The 25,125-nt window shown below is 53.2% G+C and overlaps 7 protein-coding genes across 7 annotated transcripts; 5 read left to right on the forward strand and 2 right to left on the reverse strand.

Moving 5' to 3' along the window:
• Positions 1 to 266: 266 nt before the first annotated feature.
• On the forward strand, positions 267 to 2,687 carry SAPIO_CDS3458 (Kelch domain-containing protein; the record flags this gene model as incomplete). The annotated part of the gene is made up of 5 exons (XM_016786245.1): positions 267 to 326; positions 429 to 1,925; positions 1,988 to 2,239; positions 2,323 to 2,541; positions 2,625 to 2,687. The coding sequence occupies 5 exons, from the start codon at positions 267 to 269 to the stop codon at positions 2,685 to 2,687; spliced, it is 2,091 nt and encodes a 696-aa protein (XP_016644251.1).
• A 770-nt stretch (positions 2,688 to 3,457) lies between these two features.
• On the forward strand, positions 3,458 to 3,826 carry SAPIO_CDS3459 (uncharacterized protein; the record flags this gene model as incomplete). Its single annotated transcript, XM_016786246.1, has 2 exons — positions 3,458 to 3,594; positions 3,703 to 3,826. 2 exons carry the CDS (start codon positions 3,458 to 3,460, stop codon positions 3,824 to 3,826), a joined length of 261 nt encoding a protein of 86 aa, XP_016644252.1.
• Positions 3,827 to 6,453: 2,627 nt separating this feature from the next.
• On the forward strand, positions 6,454 to 11,574 carry SAPIO_CDS3460 (uncharacterized protein; the record flags this gene model as incomplete). Its single annotated transcript, XM_016786247.1, has 8 exons — positions 6,454 to 6,589; positions 6,712 to 6,928; positions 7,009 to 8,184; positions 8,670 to 8,944; positions 9,064 to 9,574; positions 10,251 to 10,411; positions 10,469 to 10,643; positions 10,728 to 11,574. 8 exons carry the CDS (start codon positions 6,454 to 6,456, stop codon positions 11,572 to 11,574), a joined length of 3,498 nt encoding a protein of 1,165 aa, XP_016644253.1.
• A 1,999-nt stretch (positions 11,575 to 13,573) lies between these two features.
• On the forward strand, positions 13,574 to 15,184 carry SAPIO_CDS3461 (Enolase; the record flags this gene model as incomplete). Its single annotated transcript, XM_016786248.1, has 5 exons — positions 13,574 to 13,697; positions 13,770 to 14,023; positions 14,111 to 14,202; positions 14,263 to 14,313; positions 14,389 to 15,184. 5 exons carry the CDS (start codon positions 13,574 to 13,576, stop codon positions 15,182 to 15,184), a joined length of 1,317 nt encoding a protein of 438 aa, XP_016644254.1.
• Positions 15,185 to 15,807: 623 nt separating this feature from the next.
• SAPIO_CDS3462 (uncharacterized protein) lies at positions 15,808 to 19,676 on the forward strand (the record flags this gene model as incomplete). The annotated part of the gene is made up of 3 exons (XM_016786249.1): positions 15,808 to 16,788; positions 16,913 to 17,333; positions 17,395 to 19,676. 3 exons carry the CDS (start codon positions 15,808 to 15,810, stop codon positions 19,674 to 19,676), a joined length of 3,684 nt encoding a protein of 1,227 aa, XP_016644255.1.
• Positions 19,677 to 20,063: 387 nt separating this feature from the next.
• SAPIO_CDS3463 (uncharacterized protein) lies at positions 20,064 to 21,628 on the reverse strand (the record flags this gene model as incomplete). Its single annotated transcript, XM_016786250.1, has 3 exons — positions 20,064 to 20,482; positions 20,554 to 21,165; positions 21,283 to 21,628. 3 exons carry the CDS (start codon positions 21,626 to 21,628, stop codon positions 20,064 to 20,066), a joined length of 1,377 nt encoding a protein of 458 aa, XP_016644256.1.
• A 756-nt stretch (positions 21,629 to 22,384) lies between these two features.
• SAPIO_CDS3464 (Diacylglycerol O-acyltransferase 2A) lies at positions 22,385 to 23,975 on the reverse strand (the record flags this gene model as incomplete). Its single annotated transcript, XM_016786251.1, has 2 exons — positions 22,385 to 23,688; positions 23,948 to 23,975. The coding sequence occupies 2 exons, from the start codon at positions 23,973 to 23,975 to the stop codon at positions 22,385 to 22,387; spliced, it is 1,332 nt and encodes a 443-aa protein (XP_016644257.1).
• Positions 23,976 to 25,125: the final 1,150 nt, after the last annotated feature.

A 25,125-nucleotide genomic window follows, 5' to 3' on the forward strand; every position in this document is an offset into this window, starting at 1 on the left:
CACACAACTTCTAGGCGGGGCAATTTTTACGGACACTAAACTCTCAGGACTTAGACGACGAGACTCGAGCAAACCTTCTTGCTGAAAGTATATTCGTCGCTTTGTTTCTCTATTTTTCTAGATTACCCCTGACTGACCTTAGTGGTCCCTACAGTACAGATAGTCTCCTGCACGATAAGCTGCAGAACATACAACTAAGCCGACCCCAAGACACGATCCCGCACCTCACGAGACTTGCCTACCATCTTCGAATATCTCTTACCACAATGGCCAAGGCAAAGAAGGCCAAGGGCGGGGACTCAAAAGAAGCCAAGAAGGCTAGAACGGTAAAATAGAGGACACCTGGTCTATAACCATTCTCCTTTTTCACCAATACTTCTTTTTCCAGGAATCAACCATTTCTAATACGACGGGGCACCGAGCTATAGGCCGAGAAGAAGCAAAAGCAGGCGGCGAAGGCCGATAAAAAGGCCAAGACGAAGGCAGCAAAGATAGACGGCGACGACGCTGAGGATGTAGATCTCGACGAGATCTTGGAGGAGTATAAGCGGCAGCAGGAGCAGTTCCTCAAGATCACCGAGTCGGTCCAAGAGGGACCTCCGAAGCCCCGCGCCCACAGCACGCTCCTCGCTTCACCCTGCGATTCGAACAACCTTCTCCTCTTTGGCGGCGAATACTTTAACGGCACGAGAGCCGAGTTCTTCAACGACCTGCATATCTACAATATAGCGAAAGACGAGTGGCGTTGTGTTACATCGCCGAATGCGCCCCTACCACGATCCGGTCATGCGTGGTGCCGTGCAGGGAACCCCAACCACGTCTACCTATTCGGTGGGGAGTTCTCCTCGCCGAAACAGGGCACCTTCCACCACTACTCCGACTTTTGGCGCCTGGAGCCTGCGACGCGGGAATGGACCCGCATCGAGGTCAAGGGAAGCTCGCCGCCAGCAAGGAGCGGCCACCGGATGACATACTGGAAGCAGTACATCATCCTCTTTGGCGGCTTCCAGGATACTTCGAACCAGACGAAGTACCTCGCCGATCTCTGGATCTTCGACACGCAGCATTTTGTCTGGTATGCCCCTGTCTTGCCGCCCGCGCAACTGAAGCCTGATGCTCGGTCGTCTTTCACGCTCCTACCTCATGATCAGGGCGCAGTGTTGTACGGCGGATACTCGAGAGTCAAGACTACCGTTGCGGCGAATAAGCAAGCAAAGGGTTCTGCTAAAGGACAGAGGAATATTGTGAAGCCTATGGTGCACCAGGATTGCTTCTTCTTGCGAATGTCTCCCCCGCCGGAGAACAGCCCCGCCAAAACCCCCCCTGTCGTTCGGTGGGAGAGGCGCAAGCGGCCTGCTAATGCGCCTAATCCAGTGAGAGCCGGAGCCACCATGGCCTTCCACAAGGGTCGTGGAATCATGTTTGGCGGCGTGCACGATGTCGAGATGAGCGAAGAGGATATCGACAGCGAGTTCTTCAACGCCCTGTACGCCTGGAACATTGAGCGTAACCGGTTCTTCCCCTTGACGCTTCGTAAGCCACGAGCACAGAAGAAGGCGACCGTCTCTGAGCAGCGCGTTGGTCGCAGGGGCCGAGCGCAGGCAAATGAGGAAGAGCTCCTGAGGCAGCTGGCGGCACTGGAGACGGGCAAGTCCCTAGAGGATCTGGACTCTATGGAGCTTGATATGAAGCCGGAAGCGAAGGTTGACGACGACGCACCTGTGAAGGAGATGCCCGTGTTGATGGAACCGCCTCATCCTCGGTTCAATGCGCAGCTTGCGGTGCAGGAAGACGTTCTTTATATCTACGGCGGAACTTTTGAGAAGGGAGACCGCGAGTTTACCTTTGATGATCTCTATACGATTGACTTGGTAAAATTGTCTGGCTGCAAACAAATCTTCGCGATTGAGCATGAAGACTGGGTTGTGAGTCACCCCAAGGAAAAGCGCGAACAGCACGAACATCGTGCTAATCTAATTTTGCATAGGAATCCGAGGACGAAGAAGAGGACGAAGATGAGGATGATGATGAGGAGGATGAGGAAGATGAAGAGGGAGACGTGGAGATGGGCGATGAGCCAGCCACTCCTCTCTTTACGCCTAGCAAACGCAAGAAGAAGCAGCAAGAGTCGGAGAGTGGCTCAACTGCAGACACCCAATCTGTTGCTGGCACGGAATCTACAGACTGGGACGAGGCCGAAACTAACACCACAGTCGATGACGGTCTGCCACATCCTCGAGTACGTCTTTAACGGTTTTGCCTACTATGATTCTAACTGCTACTGGTTCATCCTGCGAGAATCGCTAACAAGTTCAATAATAGCCTTTCGAATCGCGCCGCGAATTCTTCGCCCGAACGACTAACGAATGGCAAGAAGTCCTCATCGGAAGCCTTAGAGCAAAGGGCCAGCAGCCAGAAACACTCTCGGTCAAGGAACTCAAGACTAAGGCCTTTGAGCTCAGCGAAGAGAAGTGGTGGGACTGCCGCGAGGAGATTACGGCATTGGAGGAGGAGCAGGAAGCTGCTGGTATTACTGAGGTGGTGTCTTTGACTGAACGTGGGGAGGGAGGTGGTCATAGAAGGAGGTGATAGGAGGAGGGCCATAATATCTGACGTACATTAAGGCTCCGCTTGGTGACGACATTCTCGAGGATGACGAGCAGCACCTGATGCCTGCACTAGTCTAGGTAAACTTGCATACGGAGTACGTATGAGAAGATCAGGCTCCAAGAGAAAAGGGGGGGTTCGAAGAATATCATCACTCCATTATCAATAGCCATCTGAACTAATCTAGAATATGAAGCGATGGACCCCCATCAACGAAAACCCGCTACGTTAGTGCCCGCTTAGCCTGGTCGCAAATCGACACACCACGAGCTAAAAATGCTGCAGCACGTGTCAGAGTTCAGGAACGGGGCGTGTCTGAGGCAAGTTGGGCTGTGTGACTCGTATTCTCCTCGACTTTGATGACCCAATGGATGGCCCCTATTAATGGCGGTGAGAAAAAGGATATCCTGACTTGCAGGAGTCGGAAGACGGAGAACGACCCAGGCGAGGAAAGGGCGGTGGCGTTACTGTGGCGCTTGTGTGGGAAAGTGCAGAATCGTGGGAAATTTTTCAAAAAATATCGAACGGCAGTTGCCATTGGGCCAATCAGACCACCGGGAAGACCACGTCCGAAATCCGACGACATATTGCGAACACGGGCATCAAACCATCCCGCGTCTGGCTCCTGTACCCTGCGCTCAGAGAGAGTGTGTGTGTGTCTGTGTCAAAGTGTGTGCGTCTGTGTCTACCAGCGTCGAGGTCGTGCCGTTAAATATCCTGGTTAATTTATCTGTCTCTTGTTTCCCCCTTTCCCCTTCTTCTTTTCTTTCCCTACCCAAGGCCCGTCCCATCCCCCCAATCTGCCAGGAAATCCCCCTCCCAGGAACGAAACCAAAACCCACTAGACACAATGAATCCAAGGATACTCGCCGCCAGCCGTGCCCTTCGCGCTGGCTTCACCGCCCGCGGCTTCCAGACGTCTTCCAGGCTCTCTTCGGTCGCCGCTGCGCTTCCGGCCAGCAAGCCTGTTGGCGCATTCCGCTCAGGGTAAGCTTCCCTCTTACTGCGCTCATTTTTGGAAGGGAGGCTCTCCGCCTCTCTTCTCACCGTGTGGGCAGCTTGAACTAACCAGTGGTTTCATGCCTTTTCCTCTAGAATACTCGGTTTCTTTGCTGGCACCACGATTGCCGGCTTCGCCGCCTATAGCTACGTGCGCCAGGAATTCAAGACTGCGAACGATCTCCTCCTCGAGGACCTTTACGTGCGTTTGGCCATCTAAGATAACGACATTCCCCCTTTTCTCGTTGCCAAAATACACGTTTATAATACCCCCCTCATCCGGAAGCGGCCCCTTTTTTGCATACATTTAATTGCTTCCTCATTTTATTTCCGCATCTTCTTCATCTAGAACAAGATACATGGGACTAGATTTGCATAAAGACGGGCCACGGTTTTTATCTTTTTTTCTTTTCTTTTCTTTACACGCATTATTTCCCTTCTTACTCACATTAGGATATCTATCCCTCCTCATTCCCCCCTTTTGGCCGTTTATGGACCGCCTACTTGGATCCTTACATTTGGCCGCTTCTTTCGCTCAACTTTTTTTGGAAGACAGAAAAATGAGGCGCATGGAGTGCTAACTGTTTTCTTTTCGTGTTTGTCTTTTCGTCACAATAGGCTCTTCAAGCGTCGGTTCAGCGAGTCGGTGCTTATTTGCAGGCGTTGGAGGAAAAAGTTGATCAACTGGAGAAGAGGTCGAAATAAGGGTCAATGGAGTTCATCTGGGCGGAGATACGAAAGGCGGTCTGGGAGGGATATATACGGATGGCATGGGTGTGATCCGTAGGAAAGTGTAATGATATAGGAGACTAAATACTATGTACGGTCTTCTCGACTTGCGCCCTCGATTTCAGGGGCTTCTTTTGATGTGCAACTTGTCTTGACTCTTCGTTTGGAGAACATCTCTAACACCCTTCTCCAGCAATAGATTTGTAGGCATCATTTCTGGAATACTCTTGGACAGTTTTCATCTCGTGATGGTTTCGTCGATGGTCGTCTGGGCCAGTGGTTCTCTTTCCCTAGATTGTACAGCTTTAGCGAATGCGGTTAGTCGAGATACGACTTGGGCCCGCTACTGTACGCCCCCACTCGGGTGGCCGTCTTCATGGTTCAGGATTGGATCGCGAACTGCCCTTTCCGTAGTGACAGGCGCATCTCCCCGTTCTCGAGCGATTTTGGCATCGGAGGGGGCTCGTGAGAGCGAAATCGGCGGCCACGGCGGCGGGGGATTTCCTTCATCCAAAGAATACCGTTGTCTTGTGTAGCTCAACTGACAGGGCCCCAGGCTTGGTCTTATCACCGGCCCGCCGTACTTGGTCCACCTGGCACTTGCGCAGGATACTCCATAATAATCTACATTAAGAGATCACCCCTCTGTGCCGCCAGTTCCAAGTCCTAATTTCCTTCACATTGATGACGGAGCTTGGTTTGCTCGAGGCAAATATCTGGGGTATTCGGCTACAACTCCGTCGGATACGTCTCATAGGTGGATTTACATTGTCGGACGAACAATAATATCCTTGTGTGTGATTTTCTAGAGTGTGCTTCCGCAGTTCCACGTATCCTCTTCCTGGTGCAGTGATGATTATCTGCCATCTGGGCCCACCACTACGGCACAGCCGCCAAGCGCCAGGGGGATGGATCCGTCAGGCGATGCAGTTCGAAGTACACACATTTGTCGTGAAGTCTGGCTCGGAATGCACAGACTTTGAAGCTCGTGGCCTCCTCGACATGACAGAATTCGCACCGTTACTCACATATAAATACGAATGCTTCAAAGCCATTGAGCTTGGCCGGTTTATGAAGCGCATTGAAAACTCAAAACGCATCAACTAGAGGAAGCAGCAATCAAATGAGCAATGCCTCGAGGGGATCGTCATTGAGGCGATGGAAGATCCCCAGTACAGAATACTGTGTACCTTGCTGTACGAGTGTATTTTTGGAGACTCGAGGCGGGCGGGTGGGTCCGTCTTTGTACCTGTAAGGCTACATTGTACTCTGTAAGAGGGTAAGACGGGTGTGCCAGCCCCCAGGCGATGCAATTATTAATTCGGGCCATGTTCCAGTGGAAAGGCCACGGTCGCCTCCTAAATATTGTATTGCGGTGGCCGGCTGACTCGGGCTGGAATTGGTTGATCAATGTCTTTGGTTGGCAGACTTGGTGGCTCAAGTGCAGGATTAGAGAGCTCAATGAATGAATCAATGTTGGCAGAATCCTTGGGTTGGCGCCAATTTGGTCAAATCCCAATTGACCAATACTTCCTTTGTAGCCTGGCAGTTGTTGAATCAATCACCAGAAACACTGTGTGGTTTGCTTCGATCAATGGCGGAGACGGACAGACCGAGGGACATCGGTATACATCGATAGAGCATTATCCCATGTTGACATCAGTCCAGCAATTAAGCCTTCTCCAAGGCTTGCTCCCTCGAGTCCCAGAAGGGTACAAGGCAAAGCCGTCAACCAGTGGCTTCCTGGCAGCAGCATGCCACAGTACGAGTATGAGTACAAGTACAAGCTACTTCCAAGCTCTGCATTCCGCATGGGGAAAGGGATGTTGGAGAAGGTACAGCCCAGGGAAGGGGACACCTGTTCAATTGCTAGCTCCAGATCCACTCTGCCTCTTGTTGCTCCAGGTCAATCATCGATCCCCAACCATCAGCTGGAAAAATAAATACCAACCCTTCCTAAAAGCATCTCCCTCTCTTCCTCTTGTAACCTCACAAAGCTTATCCTTTTCACCCCATTCTTCAATTGTTTGACTTTCTATTTTCCCCCATCTCAGAAAGTGTTTCCCCCGTCCCCTTTGATACCCCTTTTGCGTTCATACCCCCTTTCTTTAGATCAAGATGCATCTTAAGCAGTTTTTCGGTGTCCTCGCCACGACGGTGGCCCTTGTCGCTGCTGAGGAGTCTGATGTGACTGCCCTTACTGGCGAGACCTTTGATGAGTTTATCAAGGCCAACGAGCTTGTTCTAGCCGAGTGTGAGTAGCTTCATCCTCGGGGATCCCTCGCTTGCTATCGCATGCCCCTCCATTCCATGACAATTGGCTTGTGCTACTGAGGTTGCCAAACACTGACTGACTTTCTTCCTCATGAATAACAGTCTACGCTCCCTGGTGTGGACACTGCAAGGCCCTCGCCCCCGAGTACGAGGAGGCCGCCACCTCCCTCAAGGAGAAGGGCATCAAGCTCGTCAAGGTTGACTGCACTGAGCATTCCGAGCTCTGCTCCAAGCATGGTGTTGAGGGCTACCCCACCCTCAAGGTCTTCCGTGGTCCTGACAGCATTACTCCCTACGGTGGTCAGCGCAAGGCTGCTTCGTAAGTTTTTATCAATACCTCCGCCGAAGTCCCCATCTGCGACAGACAGCTAATATTTGTTGCGCTCTTCCCCCTCATAGTATCACCTCCTACATGATTAAGCAGTCTATGCCTGCTGTTTCCTCCGTCACCAAGGAGAACCTCGAGGAATTCAAGACCGCCGACAAGGTCGTCCTTGTTGGTTACTATGCCGCCGATGACAAGACTTCCGCCGAGGTCTACAGTGGTGTTGCTGAGAAGCTCCGCGATACCTACGTCTTCGGTGCCAGCAACGACGCTGCCCTCGCCGAGCAGGAGGGTGTTGTTCCTCCCGCCATCGTCCTTTACAAGCAGTTCGATGAGGGTGTCACAACCTACACCGGTGATAAGTTCGACGCTGAGGCGATCGAGAAGTTCGCCAAGACCGGCGCTACTCCCCTCGTTGGCGAGGTTGGCCCTGAGACCTACGCCGGCTACATGGCCGCTGGTATCCCTCTCGCCTACATCTTCGCGGAGACCGCTCAGGAGCGTGAGGAGCTTGGCGAGGCTCTCAAGCCCGTCGCCAAGAAGTACCGTGGCGTCATCAACTTTGCCACTATTGATGCAAAGGCTTTCGGTGCTCACGCTGGCAACCTGAACCTCAAGACCGACAAGTTCCCTTCGTTCGCCATCCAGGAGACGACTAAGAATCAGAAGTTCCCCTTCGACCAGGACAAGGAGATTACCCACGACTCTATCGCTGCCTTCGTTGCTGACTTCGCCGAGGGCAAGCTTGAGCCCAGCATCAAGTCTGAGCCCATTCCCGAGACCAACGACGAGCCCGTTACCGTCGTTGTCGCCAAGTCGTACGAGCAGATTGTTCTCGATGATACCAAGGACGTCCTAATTGAGTTCTACGCCCCCTGGTGCGGACACTGCAAGGCTCTCGCGCCCAAGTATGAGGAGCTTGGCGGACTCTACGCCAACTCTGAGTTCAAGGACAAGGTCGTCATCGCCAAGGTTGACGCCACTGCCAACGACGTCCCTGATGAGATTCAGGGCTTCCCTACCATCAAGCTCTACCCCGCTGGTGCTAAGGATTCTCCCGTCACTTACAGCGGCTCTCGCACCGTTGAGGACCTGATTAAGTTCATCAAGGAGAACGGCAAGTACAAGGCCGACGTCTCCGCTGAGAAGGAGACTCCCGCGGAGGAGAAGGCCGACGAGAAGAAGGCTGATGAGGCTAAGGAGGAGCCCGAGGCCAAGACCGATGAGGAGAAGGCCGGTCACGATGAGCTGTAAGAAACTAAATGTTGATGTCTTTTCCTTCTCTCTCAAATCCTTTTAAAATTTAGCATGGGTTTATCAAGGGGATTCATGCTTGTATCAAAACAGGGGCCTTGGGTTTGTTTGTTTTTTTTTGCCGGTTTCCTTCTAATTTCCAAAGGGGGTTTCTACACGCATTTCGTTAGGTAGCCATGAATGGCATGATGTCTTTATGATTTCACACTGAACTTTTGTCGCACCTCTCAAGTCTACCTTAATATTGGTGATGTCTGGTTTGGTCGTAGGCTTGCTTGTATTACAATTTGAGATTGATTTGACGCTTCCCAAAATTCCGTAGATGTGGAACTACACAGTGTGGGGCCTGCATCTATCCACCGTAAACTCTATAATTGTCACACTGAAGAACTTGTCCATCAAAGCTTCCCTTCCACCAAAAATCCGGAACTACATCTCCCCCCAGCGATATTTCATGGCCTACTTTTCCTTCTCCTACCAGCCACCTTCTTGACGCCATGGACAATTTCGGCGTCATCGAAATCGCCAGCTCCAGGACCACCGCCGCGCCTGGGTGGGCCTACGTTCCAGACCTTGCAACAAACCCGACGGCCGCACTGCAACCAACGGGGCGAAAGCGCGCAGCGGCGCGGGGCCAAGGATTAAGTTTCTCAGACCAGACCGCGAGGGAGGAAGCGAGGGTGAGGAAGGAGCTTGAGGCGTTGGATAAGGAGGGGAGTAGGGATGTTGTCATTCCTGTGCCAGCGAAGGGAAGGGGTAAGTCTGCGACTCGTTCCTAGTTTGCAAGAGGCCATCTCTTCTCCGGTCTTTTTTGCTTTCTTCTGTTTTTCTTCTTCGTTTCTTCTTGAAAAACTAATCAAATGGTTTTATTTCAGCTGGACAAGGAAAATCTACACCGAATGTACGAAAGATATTACAGAGTATGAAGACGTTTGCGAACCATCTAGACGATTTCGAAGCGATGCAGGCCTTGGCGGAGAATAACCCTTCATCGAACCTGTTCGCGACTGTCAGGGAACAACCGTCTAAATCCTCAAGCTCACGCCGGAAATCGGCGGCCCAGCCGAAGTCGACCTCCTCTTCTGCGAAGGGAACACCGAAACCACAACCAGACATCATCATGACGGAGTCTCTGCCTCCCGTGCTCACACCACTAGCGAGTCCGACTCCGACTCCGGAAGACGTAGAAATGGTCGAAGGCGACGGCAAGAAAGAAGAACCTGCGAAGCCACAACAGCTCCAAATAAACGGCGTGCGAGATGCCGAGTCGTTGCTTGCGGCTCGGGTACCGGAGACGCCTTCGGACGCAGAGCTTAGGGCGCTGCTGGCGGTGCCGCCGCTGACTTATAAGCAGGCGAGGGCGGGGCTGACGGAGGAGGATGCTAGGTATCCGGCGAGGATATTTTGCTCGGTGTGTGGGTATTGGGGGAAGGTGAGGTGCGCTAAGTGTGGGACGAGGGTTTGCGCCTTGGATTGTCTTGATCTGCATCGCGAGGAGTGCGTGACGAGATATGGGATTTGAAGGGCAGGGTCGGTGGCGTTTGCAATTACTGATGTATTACTTATGATACCCATGAGAAACGGACTTAGTCGAGAAAAATGGTCTTTGTTGAGCAGCTCCTAGTATTCAACTGTGAGATCTCGAGATGACTTTCCTCGTCGACATTCTTTGTTCCCGCAACCCCGTGAAGAATCCACGGATTGTGGGATGGAAAGGACTACAAATTATCCCGGGAAGATACACAAAGTCTTGCCTGGCTTGCATGAGATCTTTCACTTCTTACCCCATTTAGTACGAGAAGATAGACCTCGCTACTTCGTGAGATTTCTTGTTCCTCCAGTTGTTCCGAGTCGAGGGGAAACGCGGCATCACGTGATCTCGCGAGACTTAACCCCTCCACCATTTAACGCCGGCGCGGACTTCGCCTCATCGGATTCATCAACGTCTCATCCAAGGTTTTGGGCTTTTCAGGTCTCCTCCAAGGGCGCTATTCCTAGCAACATCCCAGAACTAGCCTTGGGTCCCTCATTCCACTTCCCACCAAAAGTTCGGCGACAATAGACCCAGCCCGACGACAGGGCAGACAAACATGTCACTTGGATTCCAACGACTAAATGTCAAGAAGGCGCCGCCTAACCCGCACATCGACTTTATCAAACCGCTTCCGGGAAGGGATGAGGCAATAGCGTTAGATTTTTTGGAGCGCATAGCGGCTCAGTGTGGTAAGCACATCTCAGCGGCCTGCTTTCCCATGAAGCCAGTTGTTGACCGGTGACTAGTTCCGATCATGAAGAAGAACTACATTAATGTACGGTCGCTTGAGGAATACGAGCCTAATCGGGAATTCGTTGGGCGAAATTTCAATGCGGGAGAGGTCATACAGCTCGTCCTGAAGTGCACAAGAACGGGAAAATGGCTACCGTTCAACTATGTTCAGATGGTCATGATGCATGAGTGAGTTGGTCCCCTGGTTCTCTTTTCCGCTTAAGGGGTTCACTAGCTAATAATTTTTTTTTCCTTTACCTTTCTCTCTGTTAGGCTCGCACATTGCAAGCAGATGAACCATTCTAGAGCATTCTGGGCAGTACGTAACCAGTACGCCCGGGATATGGAAGGGCTTTGGTCCAAAGGCTACGTAGGCGACGGACTCTGGGGAAGAGGCCAACAGCTCAGCAGCGGGCAATTTGACAGGCCCACAATTCTCACGGGCGAAGATCTTCCAGAACACATTTGTGGCGGAACATTCCAGACAAGAAGCAGGGGCCGGAAGAGGAGAGCTGCCGCGACCACGCTCACGTGGAAGGAAAGGAAAGAAAAACGCATTCTCAAAAAGTTCGGAGCGAACGGCGTAACACTAGGAAGTGGAGACGATGATGCAAGAGTAAAGCTCGAAAACGGAAAACGAAGCAAGGCCAAGCCGAGAGTCGCGCAAAGCCAACGAGGGCGGGAACTCCGAGCGGCGGCGGCGTTGGCACGATTAGAAAGCAGCGCCAAGATTCAACAAAGCAAAGAAACGGAGGTTATCACTATCGATTCGGACGATAGCGACTACGAAGTGATCGACCTTACAGATACGCCGGACGCCGTGGACATCAACGGGAGCCGGCTATTAGACAAGAACGGAGTCGGGATGGTCAAGGTCTGTGGCGGCGACGAACAAGAGAATAGTGACGAGGTGTCGAATGAATTCCGCGAGCTTATGCACTCGTTCGGGACGAAAGCTGCAGCGCGGGCGCCACCGGAACCACCTCGCATTAAAGGAGAGACGAAATCGACGAAATCGCAGCCGACTGTGGCGGAAATGTTCAAAAGGCAACGAATAAAGAGGGAGCAGAGCCGAGAGCGCAAAGCCCACATTCCAATAATACCATTATCCGACGAATAGAGACGAGAATTCTTTTTTTTTTCTTCTTCTTTGTTCCCGAAGGCTAACCGCGGCTTTCCTGGAGAATTCGGGAACATTTGAGGCTTGACGACGACCACCTCTCTTGGAAGGACTGCGAAAGTAGTGTAGGTGGTGCCTTGGACCCACTGCCCACCCCCCACCATCAAGCATGATTGCCTTTTGAGGTCGCCCGAATCCGAGTTGGCATCAGCGCTACTTCGTACTACTTGGAGTATAGAGTCTTTGGTTTGCAGGTTATGAGTTACGACATGTGATGACAGCCGGGGCACTATCAAGGGTCCCTGTACCAATTGAGCGGACCATGTTCCCGAGATTTGGGGATGTCGGGCATTACGTGCGTGAATCGCGAACGTGGGTGGCTCTATGTAGCTAATATTAAGGGACGGCTAAACTTACATTGACATGAACCATTAGAAGTTGAATATTATGACATGGGTCCAATTTGGGTGGCTCAAACAAGAAGTCGCAGGAGTTTTTTCAAAGGCGAAGCAACCAACATTGGCGAGAACCCAGGATCCATTAGTGCCCTATCGTAAGAGAGTACCTTTGCGAAATACGACACGACCGAAGGAGGAAGAAGTCGTCCCCTATCTGACGCATGTGTTTATTAGTTGCATGATGTATGAAGCGGACGGGCAGACTTCTGCTGGGATCAGGCACGATAATTCGTCGAATGAACCCTGCACGTTCCGTTTCCCCCGCTACATGCGCCGAGATACGGCGCCAGATTCTAATTTGTACCAGGCGATTCGCAGGCGATTCCTGTGCGAAATAACCCCACCATGGACGCTGCGACGAGAGCAGACGGACAGGGCGGGCCAGCAGCTGGGATGTAATGGCGCGTCATTGTAGTGTAGAGTATGATTGAATTGATCTCCTTCGCAGTGAATGTCATTGCCATTACGTATGGTACTTCGTATGTGTCTGTAATTGAGACTACGCGCATGTATCGTAGAGCTTGATACGTGCGACGTATTTGCGAAGCATTGAAACGAGATAGACCTGATCCAACAACAAACGATTACTGGATCTGGATACGGGATGCCACGCCGGAGTCCAGACCTGAGCCTAGAGACCGAGATCAGAGAGTCCAGAGACCACCGAGCACAGGCTACAGCAACACGCATAGTCGGCCCATCAACCTACTTCTACTCCAATTGTATGCATCTCTCCCTTCTTCTCCCTTCTTCCTCTCTTTTCATCTCCCAATTGCATCCCCAAAAGGTCAATCTTCTTCTCCAAAAGCTTCATTTCCATCTCTATCCTAGATACCCAGGTACGTACGTGGCTTGCTATGCTTCATATTTTCAAGCATTTTCTCAAGTCTTCCGTCCCGTCTCCCTCCTGTTTCGAGCTCCCTTGATGGCCCGCTAGCTCCAACCCTAGCGCCCCTGGCGAGCTGCCTGGGCTATACATCTCAGTTGCTCGTGTTGGCTTCTCCTGTTGGCTTCTCCTGTTGCTGGTTGCTGTGCTCGTTGCTGTGCTCGTTGCTGTGGTCGCTGGTGCTTGTTCCTGCTCTGCTCTGGTCTGCTCTGCTGTTGCTACCCCGCCCAAGGTTCGATTTGCTTCGCCAATTTCCCCCACCATCACCTTTTTCGGTTCGACCAAGGAACTCGTGCTGTCTCAGTGGAAAGACGAGCTTCTCCATCCGAGTCTGTTGAGGCAATAATCTCAAGAGCTTGATTGGGCACTGTCATGAGTGATTTCCTCTCGTCATATCGATCTCCCATGCAACGAGAATTGAGCCACCCTGATCAATTCCACCCTTTTTTCTTCCCCCCTAAACAAAACCCTGCCCCTCCTTCACCCCGCCATCCAAACTTAAAGCTTCCACCTTCTTCTCTCCCCACCTTCTTTTGAAGCTTCCCACCTCCAAACTCATCACAACCAAAGCTTCAATATTTTTTTTCTTGAAGCTTCACTGGACATTCACGCTTACTCCTTATTTTCACAGTAGAATCCAGTCCCACCACCCAAAATGGCCATCATCAAGATCCACGCCCGCTCTGTCTACGACTCTCGCGGTAACCCCACCGTCGAGGTCGACGTCGTCACCGAGAAGGGTCTCCACCGCGCCATTGTTCCCTCTGGAGCTTCCACTGGTGCGTCGATCTTCCGAAATAACTTACTTCGCCTGTTCTCAAAACTGACAGTCAACCTTGCAACCTGAATAGGTCAGCACGAGGCCTGCGAGCTTCGCGATGGCGACAAGTCCAAGTGGCTTGGCAAGGGTGTCACCAAGGCCGTCGAGAACGTCAACACCGTCATCGGCCCTGCTCTGATCAAGGAGGGCATCGATGTCAAGGACCAGTCCAAGATTGACGAGTTCCTCATCAACCTTGATGGCACCCCCAACAAGACCAAGCTCGGTGCCAACGCCATCCTCGGTGTCAGCTTGGCTGTTGCCAAGGCTGGTGCTGCTGAGAAGGTAGGTTTTAGGGAGCCCCGGGTTGAATTCAACCCGAACACACCTGCGACAAGCTCCTTGAGTCAATTCGAGCTAACAGCGATATAGGGCGTTCCTCTCTACGTCCACGTCTCCGACCTTGCCGGAACCAAGAAGCCTTACGTTCTCCCCGTCCCCTTCATGAACGTCCTCAACGGAGGGTAAGCAGGATTGATTCATGCCGTTATCCATCTACCGCCTGACTAACTCTCCCGCCTTAGTTCGCACGCCGGTGGCCGTCTCGCCATGCAAGAGTTCATGATTGTTCCTGAGTAAGCTTCCCCTGTTTGCCATGAGTGGCAGTGTCGCCAATTCAACCCAACCCACATGCTGATACCTATGTAAAGTGAGGCTCCCACCTTCTCCGAGGCCATGCGCCAGGGCTCCGAGGTCTACCACGCTCTCAAGAGCCTCGCCAAGAAGAAGTACGGCCAGTCTGCTGGCAACGTCGGTGACGAGGGTGGTGTTGCTCCCGATATCCAGACCGCCGAGGAGGCCCTCGACCTCATCTCCGAGGCCATCGCGCAGGCTGGCTACACCGGCCAGATCAAGATCGCCATGGACGTTGCCTCGTCCGAGTTCTACAAGCCCGAGGAGAAGAAGTACGATCTCGACTTCAAGAACCCCGAGAGCGATCCCTCCAAGTGGCTCACATATGAGCAGCTCGCCCAGCTCTACACTGACCTCAGCAAGAAGTACCCCATCGTCAGCATTGAGGACCCCTTCGCCGAGGACGACTGGGAGGCCTGGAGCTACTTCTACAAGACCACCGATCTCCAGATCGTCGCTGATGACTTGACCGTCACCAACCCTCTCCGCATCAAGAAGGCCATCGAGCTCAAGGCCTCCAACGGCCTTCTCCTCAAGGTCAACCAGATCGGTACTCTCACCGAGTCCATCCAGGCTGCCAAGGACTCCTACGCCGACGGCTGGGGCGTCATGGTCTCCCACCGATCTGGCGAGACCGAGGACGTCACCATTGCCGATATCGTCGTCGGTATCCGAGCTGGCGAGATCAAGACCGGTGCTCCCTGCCGATCTGAGCGTCTCGCCAAGCTCAACCAGCTCCTCCGAATCGAGGAGGAGCTCGGCGACAGCGCCGTCTACGCCGGAAAGAACTTCCGCAACTCTGTCAACTTGTAAGCTGTCCGCCGCTAAAGGCCGGGGGCTATCTATGAGAACGACCAAAAGACGACTGCATTTCGTCGTTTGAAAAATAAAAAAAAGAAAATAACGAATGAAAAACCCCACGAATTGGGGAAAATGTTTAAGCCCGATTTATTATTGGGAAAGGCGTCGGGACACCTTGGACAGGTTCGTTTCGGGAAGGGCGAAAGTTAAATAGACTGACTATGCTCTCTGTAATGATATCAACGAGTCCAGGTGAGGATGGGAGTGAGTGAAGCCACGGGAATATCTCGGGCAGAATTGACAAGTAACCAACTACTTGTGTACACTGCTTGCAAGAAGTCCCAATTAACACAATGAAGAATTAATTGGCCGACGATATCTCTAATTGCCATATTAAATCACGTGTGTCGACAGGGTCAATCCAACCCAGCCAATAGTTCGTGTAGTCTCTCTCTTATGCGTTGTCACGACAACGGGAACAAAAGCAACATTAAACCGGGATAACACCAACAAAACTATTGGTATCGCCCCCTCGAGAGTTGAGGCCCAAAGACTTCATGCACCAACACCAACAGCCCTCATTCTTACCTCCTTTCTAGATACCCGAGGCACAGGAGCCAGACTTATTCATTGCCATGGCTGCCTCAGAAGACTTGATCAATTTCGATGTGATCGAGGGCCAGAAGGAGAACATCCAGGCTCTCCCCAGCGGGAGGTCCGCCAAGAAGCTGGCCGAATTGTTTTCCCCTTCGCCCCTCCAGAAAATACCGACGCCCTCGGACCAGAGAACCATCCACGATCGCATCCGCGCAGAGTACGAAGAAGAAATCGCCAACCTAGCCGAGGCGGACGACCCGCTCGACGTGTTCGACCGATACGTACGATGGACGGTCGACGCATTCCCTTCCGCGCAGGCGACGCCGCAGTCGCAGCTCCACACGCTCCTAGAGCGCGCCACTAAGGCTTTTGTCAACTCGCCACAATACAAGAACGACCCCCGGTATCTGAGGTTGTGGCTTCTCTACATTCAGCTCTTCTCCGACGCACCCAGGGAGACTTTCATGTACCTCTCCCGTCACGCGATAGCTGAGACCCTCGCGTCATACTACGAAGCGTACGCTGGGTGGCTCGAAGCGGCCGGGCGATGGAACCAGGCCGAGGAAGTGTATAAGATGGGCATCGAGAGAGAAGCGCGTCCCGTGCAGAGGCTGCTGCGCAAGTTCAAGGAGTTTGAGGAGAGACGCGCGCAAACGCCCAGCGCTGACGATGCTCCGTCTTCTCCTGCTCTTCCCGCCGTTCGACCTGCCCTCGCGGCCAAAGTAGACCCGTTCTCGTCGGCGTCGAGGCCGCTAGATCCCCAGGCCCCTAGACCAAATCCCGGGCTTGGCACATCGGCGAGGCCAGGGAGGGCTAAGCTTGCTGTCTTCTCAGATGCGGACGCAGCGCCCGCTGCGTTATCGTCCCGCGGCGCCGGCTCCAAGGGTTGGGAGAGCATTGGATCGTTGGCGGAGAGGAGGAAGGAGAATACAATGGAACCAAAGCCGTGGGCGGGTGAGACGCTCAAGGCCGGCGGCAGCAAGAAGAGGGGACCAAAATTGGAAGTGTTCAAGGATAAGGTATGATATGACCTCTTACCCCACAACCCCCTCACCTCCCCCCTTTGCACCCGCCCATATGTTGATGATCATAGGACTAATGACGAGATGTTTCTACGGCTTCTGTTTTTACTGTGTATTGTAGTCTTTGCTTTCACAAATATCACACTTTGTTGTTCTGTCAAGCGAATACCAAGTGACCATGAACCCCAACACGGGAAAGAAGGAACGCATCTTTGTCGACCTCGCGACGCTCTATCCCACCCCCAACGAGGCGGGTACGGAGCTTAGTTTTGAGGAGATCTGGGCTATGAACAAGGGCTGGCTGGACCAGTCTTGGGAGGATGAACCGGTGATGGATGAGAATGTGTTGTTTGATGATGAAAATTCTCCTCACGTCTTCGGGGGCCATGCGTCTCGTGTTGATACGATTAGCAGAGGCGTCGAGAAGCTGGTGATTCATAGGGATGTTGGGGTGTATGATGAAAATGGCGCTGTCATGGAGAAGCCCCGAGGCAGCAAGGCTAAGAAGATCAAAGTGATGGAGGTCAATGAGACGCAAATAAGTAAGTTAGCGGAGGGGAGGGCTAGACACAAGGCGTCGATGGGACTAACAGCAATTTGCAGTCAAGGCAAAGTTGGATTCGCCGTCGAGGCCGAAGCTCAAAAAGAGGGCGGCGGCCGAGCCAACTATGACGCTTCACACGAAAGCGGCGACGGACGACATTTACGACATATTCAACCAGCCTCTACCGAATAAGCCGGAGAGTGAGGCTGGAGATAGTGACGACGATTACGAGACTGATGGCGACTATACCAGTGGTGCTGAGAGTACTGGCACGACGAGACACATAGGGGATGAGTTTACTGAGGCGGGTTATATTACAGGCGATGTCACCGAGGATGTGACTACAGATGTCACTGGTGACGTCGACGCATCAACGGGTGATGAGACGTCGGATGTGAAGAGTGTCAGCGAGTGGTCCGACTTTTCTACTAGAAGGCACATTCCCAATCTTGACGAAGACCTCACAGGCGAGCACGCCAATGAGGAAGACGACGATGTTTCCGACCTCATCGATACTAGTGATCCCGATCCTTCGGGACCAATATCGGAACGGACCGGTGAGGATGTGGAAGACGAAGAGGAAGAGGAGGAGCTAGGAGACGGTTTAGTGACACCAGTTGAAGACCATTCTCCTCCCATAGCGACGCGGACGACTTTCATCCCAATCCCACCGGAGGATTATGAGCCTCGCACTCGGCCCTATAGGGATCCGGCGGAGGTGGCTAATAATCGTCTCCCGTTCATGACCCCCATAACCGAGAGGACAGAGTCGTCCTTGGATATTCCATCGCGCGACGAGCACTGCAAGACGCCTTGCCGACGCAACGAGGTTGGAGCCCTCGACGACGCCCTGGACTCCTCCGGCGAAAGCGACTTTAGCAGCCCTTTGATTGATCTTGACGAGAACCACTCCACCCCCTCAAAGACTCCTCCGGCGTCGTCTCTGAAGCAGCATCTCGCAGCCGCGGCGGCCAAGGTCAAGACGGAGAAAGCCGCGCCTCGCAAGGGCCCCATCATCAAGGATCCTCAATGCAACCCCGTCGACGACAGCATCCGTCTGGAGATTCTGGCTAATATCCAGCCGCCACTGAGCTCGTATGCTGGCTTCCACGATCACCAGAATGGCAAGTACGAAAAGGGAAGCGAGATCCGGAGATTTGCCAGGACTATGGCCAAGGCCAACAAGAATAGCGGTGAAAAGACGACCCCGGTGAGCGGTCCCGTCATTCATCTGCCTGATATCAAATCGGAATATACCATAAAGAAAGAGTTGGGTGCCGGGGCCTTTGCGCCTGTCTACCTTGTCGAGAACTCAGCCCCTAATGAAGGAGAAGGTGGAGAAGAAGGAGCCGATGGACACGTTGAGATGGGCAAGGGCGCATTTGCCCTTAGCCACCGCGAGTCACAAGAGGCCCTTAAGATGGAAATGCCCCCATCAGCATGGGAGTTTTACATGACGCGTCTTGCGCACACGAGACTCGGTGTGCAGGATCGTGCTGCGGCGTCGTTGACATACGCGCACGAGATGCACCTCTTCCAAGACGAGGGCTTCCTCGTCCTGCCCTACCACCCGCATGGCACGCTCCTGGACATTGTCAACTACTTCAGGACAGAGCCCTCGGGGGTCATGGACGAGCAACTAGCCATGTTCTTCACCATAGAGCTCCTCCGCACCGTCGAGGCCCTCCACGGGAAGAGCGTCCTCCACGGCGACCTCAAACCCGACAACTGCCTCCTCCGCCTCGACACCACCACACTCACCACATCCTCCTCCTCCTCATCCCCCTCATCCCCATCGACTCCACCGCCCCCTCTCTCAAGCGACTACCGCCCCGACGGAAGCCAAGGCTGGTCCGCCCGCGGCATAACCCTCATCGACTTCGGCCGTGGCATCGACATGCGCGCCTTCACCCCCTCCGTCAGCTTCATCGCCGACTGGAAGACCACGGCCCAAGACTGCGCCGAGATGCGCGAGGGCCGCCCCTGGACCTGGCAGATCGACTACCACGGCCTCGCCAACATCGTGCACTGCCTGCTCTTCGGGCGTTACATCGAGACAATGCGCGCCGACGCGGGCGGCCTGGGGACCGCGCGGAAGTATAAGATCCGCGAGTCGCTCAAAAGGTATTGGCAGGTCGAGCTGTGGAATCGGTGTTTCGATATGCTGCTGAACCCGGCGAGTCATGCGGGCGGCGAGGATGGTGCGAGGATGCCGCTTTTGAAGGGGATGAGGGGCGTTAGGACGGATATGGAGAGGTGGCTTGTTGGAAATTGTGAGAGGGGCGTGGGGTTGAAGGCTTTGGTTGGGAAGGTCGAGGCTTATGCTAAGTCGAGGAAGTGAGAAGGGGGAAGATATTTTCGTTTTTGCTGTTATCGTGATGAGTGATGTGGAGTTTTGAGGTTGATGGGCGATTATTCGTGCCTTTTCTTTTGCTCGTATGATTTCTTTTGTCTCATTTTTATACCTATTATGCATACTTAATATGGATTGATGCTGTTCGAATACACTTTAGGCCGAGGGTTTACGATGGGTTATCAGGGCAACAGGAAATGTTCAGAATGAATTCAGCGCTTTATACCACTTTATTATATCGATATCGGGAATCTGACCTCCAATTCCGTCGAAGAGCCAGCTCCTCGTAGACAAATTAGGCCAACAACATCATCCACCACATCCTCCGAGATCATATTACAGAAGCAATCTTACATTCATTATCATCTTCACCCGCTACTCACTCTCATCATCATCCGTCTCCTCCTTCACCTTCTTCCTCCCCCTCCCCTTCCCCTTCTTCACCCCCTTCTTCGCATCCTTCGCCGCCTTCCTATCCACCTGATCCTGCAACTTCGCCCTCTCCCCCTCCCCCTGCTTCCAAAGCTTCGCCTCTTTCTCCTTAAACTCCTCCGACTCCCGATCGGCGCCCACGAGCCACTCCAGCAGCTTGATCTCGTCGGCCCACACCTGCTTGTCCTCGAACGTCTTGCCGTCGGGGCCCTTGCGCTCGATCGGGGTTTCGAGGATCATGGGCGTGCCGGCGAAGGTTTCGTCGTTGACGAGGTTGTGGAAGGCGCCGAGGCCGAGGAAGCCGGTGCCTATGTTGGCGTGGAGGTCGCGGTTGGAGCCGAGCGGGGCTTTGCTGTCATTGACTAGTTGGTAGTATGTTTAGTTGAGCTCTGGTGTAATGGATGGTGGGAGAAGGGTGAGAATATGAACGTACTGTGAAAAGCCTTGAGATACTTCAGGCCAACAACCTCATCAAACTCCTCCATCGTCTTCTTATAAGCCTCCGGCGTCCTCAAGTCATACCCAGCCGCAAAAGCATGACACGTATCCAAGCAAACAGCCACCCTCTTCTTATCCTTCACACCCTCGATGATATCCCTCAACTCCTCGAACCGCCCCCCAACTACGTTCCCACCACCAGCCATATTCTCCAGCACGGTAACGACCTGCTTCGTCTCCGCATGCGCCTTATTCAACCTCTCCGCAATGCGCGCACACGCCTCGGCCTTATCCCCGCCGAGGCAGTTCCCCGGGTGGAAATTGTACAGGCGGATGCCGAGCTCGTCGCAGCGCTTCAGGTCGTCGACGAAGCTCGTGTATGCCTGGGCCGCCTTGTCAGCGTCCGTCTGCGCGAGGTTGACGAGGTAGCTCCCGTGCGGGAGGACGTGTAGCGTCGAGTCGTAGGAGTTGGAGGATGCGAGTTGGCGGTATTGCTTGGCGACGTCGGCGGCGAGGGGCGGGTTGTTCCATTTTCGTTGGGATTTGAGGAAGAGGGCAAAGGCGTTGGCGCCGATGTGGAGGGCATTTTGGATCGAGTTTTGTACGCCTAGTAAAAATGAAGAAAGAAAGTAGGTTAGACCGAGATGCTCAGCGTCAGAGAAGCCTCAATGGGGGGAAGAAGGAATAAGAAGAGAAGGAAAAAGAAAAAAAAAAAAAGACTAACCACCCGCCGCACTAACATGCGCACCGATATACATCGCCTTCTTCAACGACGTCACCGCCGTCCTCGCCGCAAGAGGCGTGTTATCTTCCCCATTCTTCTTCTTCAGGGCTCTCTTAGCCTTAGTCTTCGTTGCTGTTGCAGCAGGCTTAGCAGCAACCTTGCGCCTCTTAGTCGTCTTGTTATCCTCCTCTTCACTCGATCCGTTGCCGTACTCGTCGCTCTCGTACTCTTCTTCTTCGGAGTCTTCGACTTTGCGCTTGGAGGCAGTCGCACCCTTCGCTGTGGACTTGTTCGTAGCTTTGTTGTCCTGTCGAGTGACGACCCTTTTGCGGGTAGTTGGGCACATCCTTGGAGATGTATGGGAACAAAATGGCGTACGAGTTGGACTCAAGTGACGATGCAATTGGTTTTTGTATACCCTCCTCAATTGGAATCCTGATAGAAAACACAACTGGAGTGTACAAGAAGGCTGATTTCCGAACGTTGATAAGAGTTGGGGGCGAGAAAGTAGATGAAGCTGGAACATGTTCAGAAACCTTGCGCTTTGCAGGACAAACTTACGCGAGTCGCGCCCGCCAATTTACCAATTTACCAATTTACGCGGGGTCAGCTGATATGATGTGCCATTGTCTCTAGAAGGGCGCCCGCCGAAGCACCCAAGCCCTGAAAGCCATTGAACCACAAGGCCAAAGCTGAAACCAACAGCATCTAGTGGGAAGAAGATTCAGGGACCCTAAAGTCATAGAAAAAGAACTGTATGATATTTCACTGGTTGATACAGACAGAAGCCCTGAACCTATTGATGCTAATGCTAACTCGAACACGCTGATAATGTCGCTTCCATCCACCGAGTCAAGCGCTTCCATTTCCAATTCCAACAAAAAAAAAATGATATATCCCTTTCCAGGCCGAATTTATCCTCTCGGTCCTCGTAAACAGACTCGGCCTTCGAGTGCCTCGGGGCACATAATATTCCCATTCCCCAGCCGTGTTGTAGAGTTAATGCATCCGTCCCTCGCAAGTCCCACGACAAAGGAAATGACAAAAAGATAGAGAAAGCAGAAAAGCTACAAGTCAAAGACAAGAAGAAGGGGAAAGAATATTACCCAATAATCTCCAGCTCCGCCTCCCGGTCACGGGCGAAGTCATCCTTATACGCCTCCCAAATCCTCTGCAGCTCAGCCACATACAAGCCATGTATCCTGTCGATCTCCGCCTGGTCCGGCGTCGCCGACTTCTTGACGGGGATCGGCCTTCCGACGACGACATTCACGGGGCGACGGTAAGGCATCAGACCAATATCGTAGTTGAGAACGCCGCGGCCATGCAGCGCCGGTAACGTGAACTTGAAGACCTTGAGGCAGAACATCTGGAACTTGTGGACCATGGGGTGCGTCCTGGGACTAAGTTGGTCGTAGAGCGCATTCTCGCCGAACGCGAGCACGGGGACGAGGTCGGCACCGGTTCGGAGAGCCATTTTGACGAAGCCCTTGCGCGCCTTGAGGATCAGCCGCAGCGTGCCCGGTTCGGCCTCGAGGGATTCACGAGCACCTCCGATGACGATGGTGACGGCGCGCCCGGTTCCTTGGCCGTCGGATCCGCCACGCGCGAGGAGGTTCCAGATGGACTCCTTCGATACGGAGCGGAGGCCCATGGCCAAAAGCCAGTCACGATACATGGGGATTCTAAAATTCGACTCCAAGGTGACCAGCGTGTTGGTGATTCCTGGGAACTTCTCGCCGAAACCCAGCACGTTCGTGGTGAAGGCAGCCCACGCGCCGTGAGAGATGATCCCGTGCGGGTGATAGCCGAAGATGTACTTCCTGTCCGCCGGCAGCTCGTGCGTCTTGTGTAGCTTGATGGAGAAGTAGCCGGCAAAGAGCCTCCACATAGGTAAGGACCTAAGATGTTCGGATCGATATTTGAGATTTCCGTCCGACGCAGCCGTCGAGATGGAGAGGTGAATAAGGTACGGAATTACAAGAGGCCATAGGAGCGGCATGGCGCAAAGGAAGAAGAAGAGAGCGGGGAAGAAGACGATGGAGGTACAGTGGAACAGCACCGCCAGGGTCTGCAGTCTTCTCACGAGCGGCACCCGCAAGGGCGCGAATCTGATGCCCCCACGGGACCAGCCGTTCCTGTCGTTGTTCTGATCCTTTGCGCCATCCAGGGGAGGGTAGTAGCCCTCGTCGATCTCTTTGCGGCTCATCTTCATCAGGTCGGTTTGTCTTTCGTCGTTGGCATCGATGGTGGTCTCGGTGGTCTCGGAAGTGGCATAGCTCGTGTCGCGCGACCTCGAAACGTCAGTAGCTGTCGTGGCCGTGTCGGCCTCGAGAATTTCGTCTTGTTCCATCGACCAGGTGGAGACGTCGTCGGATGGCGGGGATAAGAAATCCGTGGCTGACGCTGCGATCATTCAAGAGTTAGCATCGAGTATCTATTTCGTGAGCATTTCTATGTCGCTCTTCCCATTCAAGGGATACAGAAGAAAGGACAGCTTGCTGCACTACACAGCTTAGCGATGCGGTTTGCGGGTTGCCTGGCTGGTCATGGTCAGATGACGCAGTTGTCGTCGTCGCATCCGTATTACCAGATCCCCGTCATCCCCGGGTCATGCCGAATGTGCGGGAGGGACAAGAGGAGGATTTAATCCGTTGATCAGTACCTTTTCGGTTCGGGGTTTTGTCGTCCATGGCACTGGCGAGCGTAGGCATAGTACTGAACAGCCTTCGATAAACTTCGTGCGAGGCGGGAAGAAGGGCGAGCGGAGAAGGGTAATTCAAGGGGGAAGCAATGATGGAAGTGACGGTATTTCGAGGATTCGCGAGCAGGGGTTCGCAGAGCCAAGTGCTATCTTACAACCATAAGATGTACCATCCCGACTTTATAAAGAGGATGGTGAAATCTTGTATCAAAAAGACAAATAGAAATGTGCGGCTCGTTGAGAGCTAGGAAGTCCCCATAACTGGATGGACGGAGCTGGACGAGATCAAATAGATGATGAGTCCATGGGGATCAAGAGTGTAGGAGTTGGAGACACCGAGGTTGTTGGAGGAAGGAGACGGAGGCCGCGAAGTCGAATCGGACTTGGCCTCGCCCCATCAAATCGTCCCAATTAGGTCGGGCACTATCAAAAGCGAAAACGGGCTCTTTCAGTGCTCGGTCAAGATGACGCTGCGTTTTACGCCAAGATTCGATGAAGTCTTTAGTGAGGTCAGACTACAAATTTAGAACCTTGGTGGCTTGGGAGCCCACTAACGCAGACGCCTACTCGCTGAGATTAAGCCTCGGCCCACAACACTGAATCTCCCAGGCAGGGACCAATTTGATCAATGTTAATGCACGGAGCCGGCAAGTCCGGGTCCGAATCGATTGCGTCCTTCCTTTTCTCATGGACTCTCGCCACTTCTTTACACCCGACAGCCCGGTCGGGATCTGAAATGTCCCGTATCTGTCGCAGACCACCCGGTTACGTCCGTCGGCTTGTGCAACATCTCAACTGCTCGATCCCGAGGAACGAATTGCTCACGACCGGCTCAGCGGGGATGAAGGACTCTAAACCATTAAAGAAGCGGACGGTACACTAGACTCTGGAGAACCCCAGTACTAAGACAGTACCCTACGAAGGACAATTGCTTGGCTGATGGATTCAACCTCAGCTCGGCCTACCAGATCTTAACCAGGCCTTGGCGCCCCTTGATTATATCAACCGTCGAACTCTAAGCGAGTGTCGTGGTTTAGAGTCCGGCCATATTCATAGCGCTCGCGGTTCACCTGTCTCTCAGCTTAGGAGGGGAAAGGGCATCGCCGATGCTTCATGGTGGTTCTTAAAATAAGTCTCCG

Source organism: Scedosporium apiospermum, assembly GCF_000732125.1.
Source record: "Scedosporium apiospermum strain IHEM 14462 chromosome Unknown SEQ_SAPIO_0088, whole genome shotgun sequence".
NCBI classification, from domain to species: Eukaryota; Fungi; Ascomycota; class Sordariomycetes; order Microascales; family Microascaceae; genus Scedosporium; species Scedosporium apiospermum.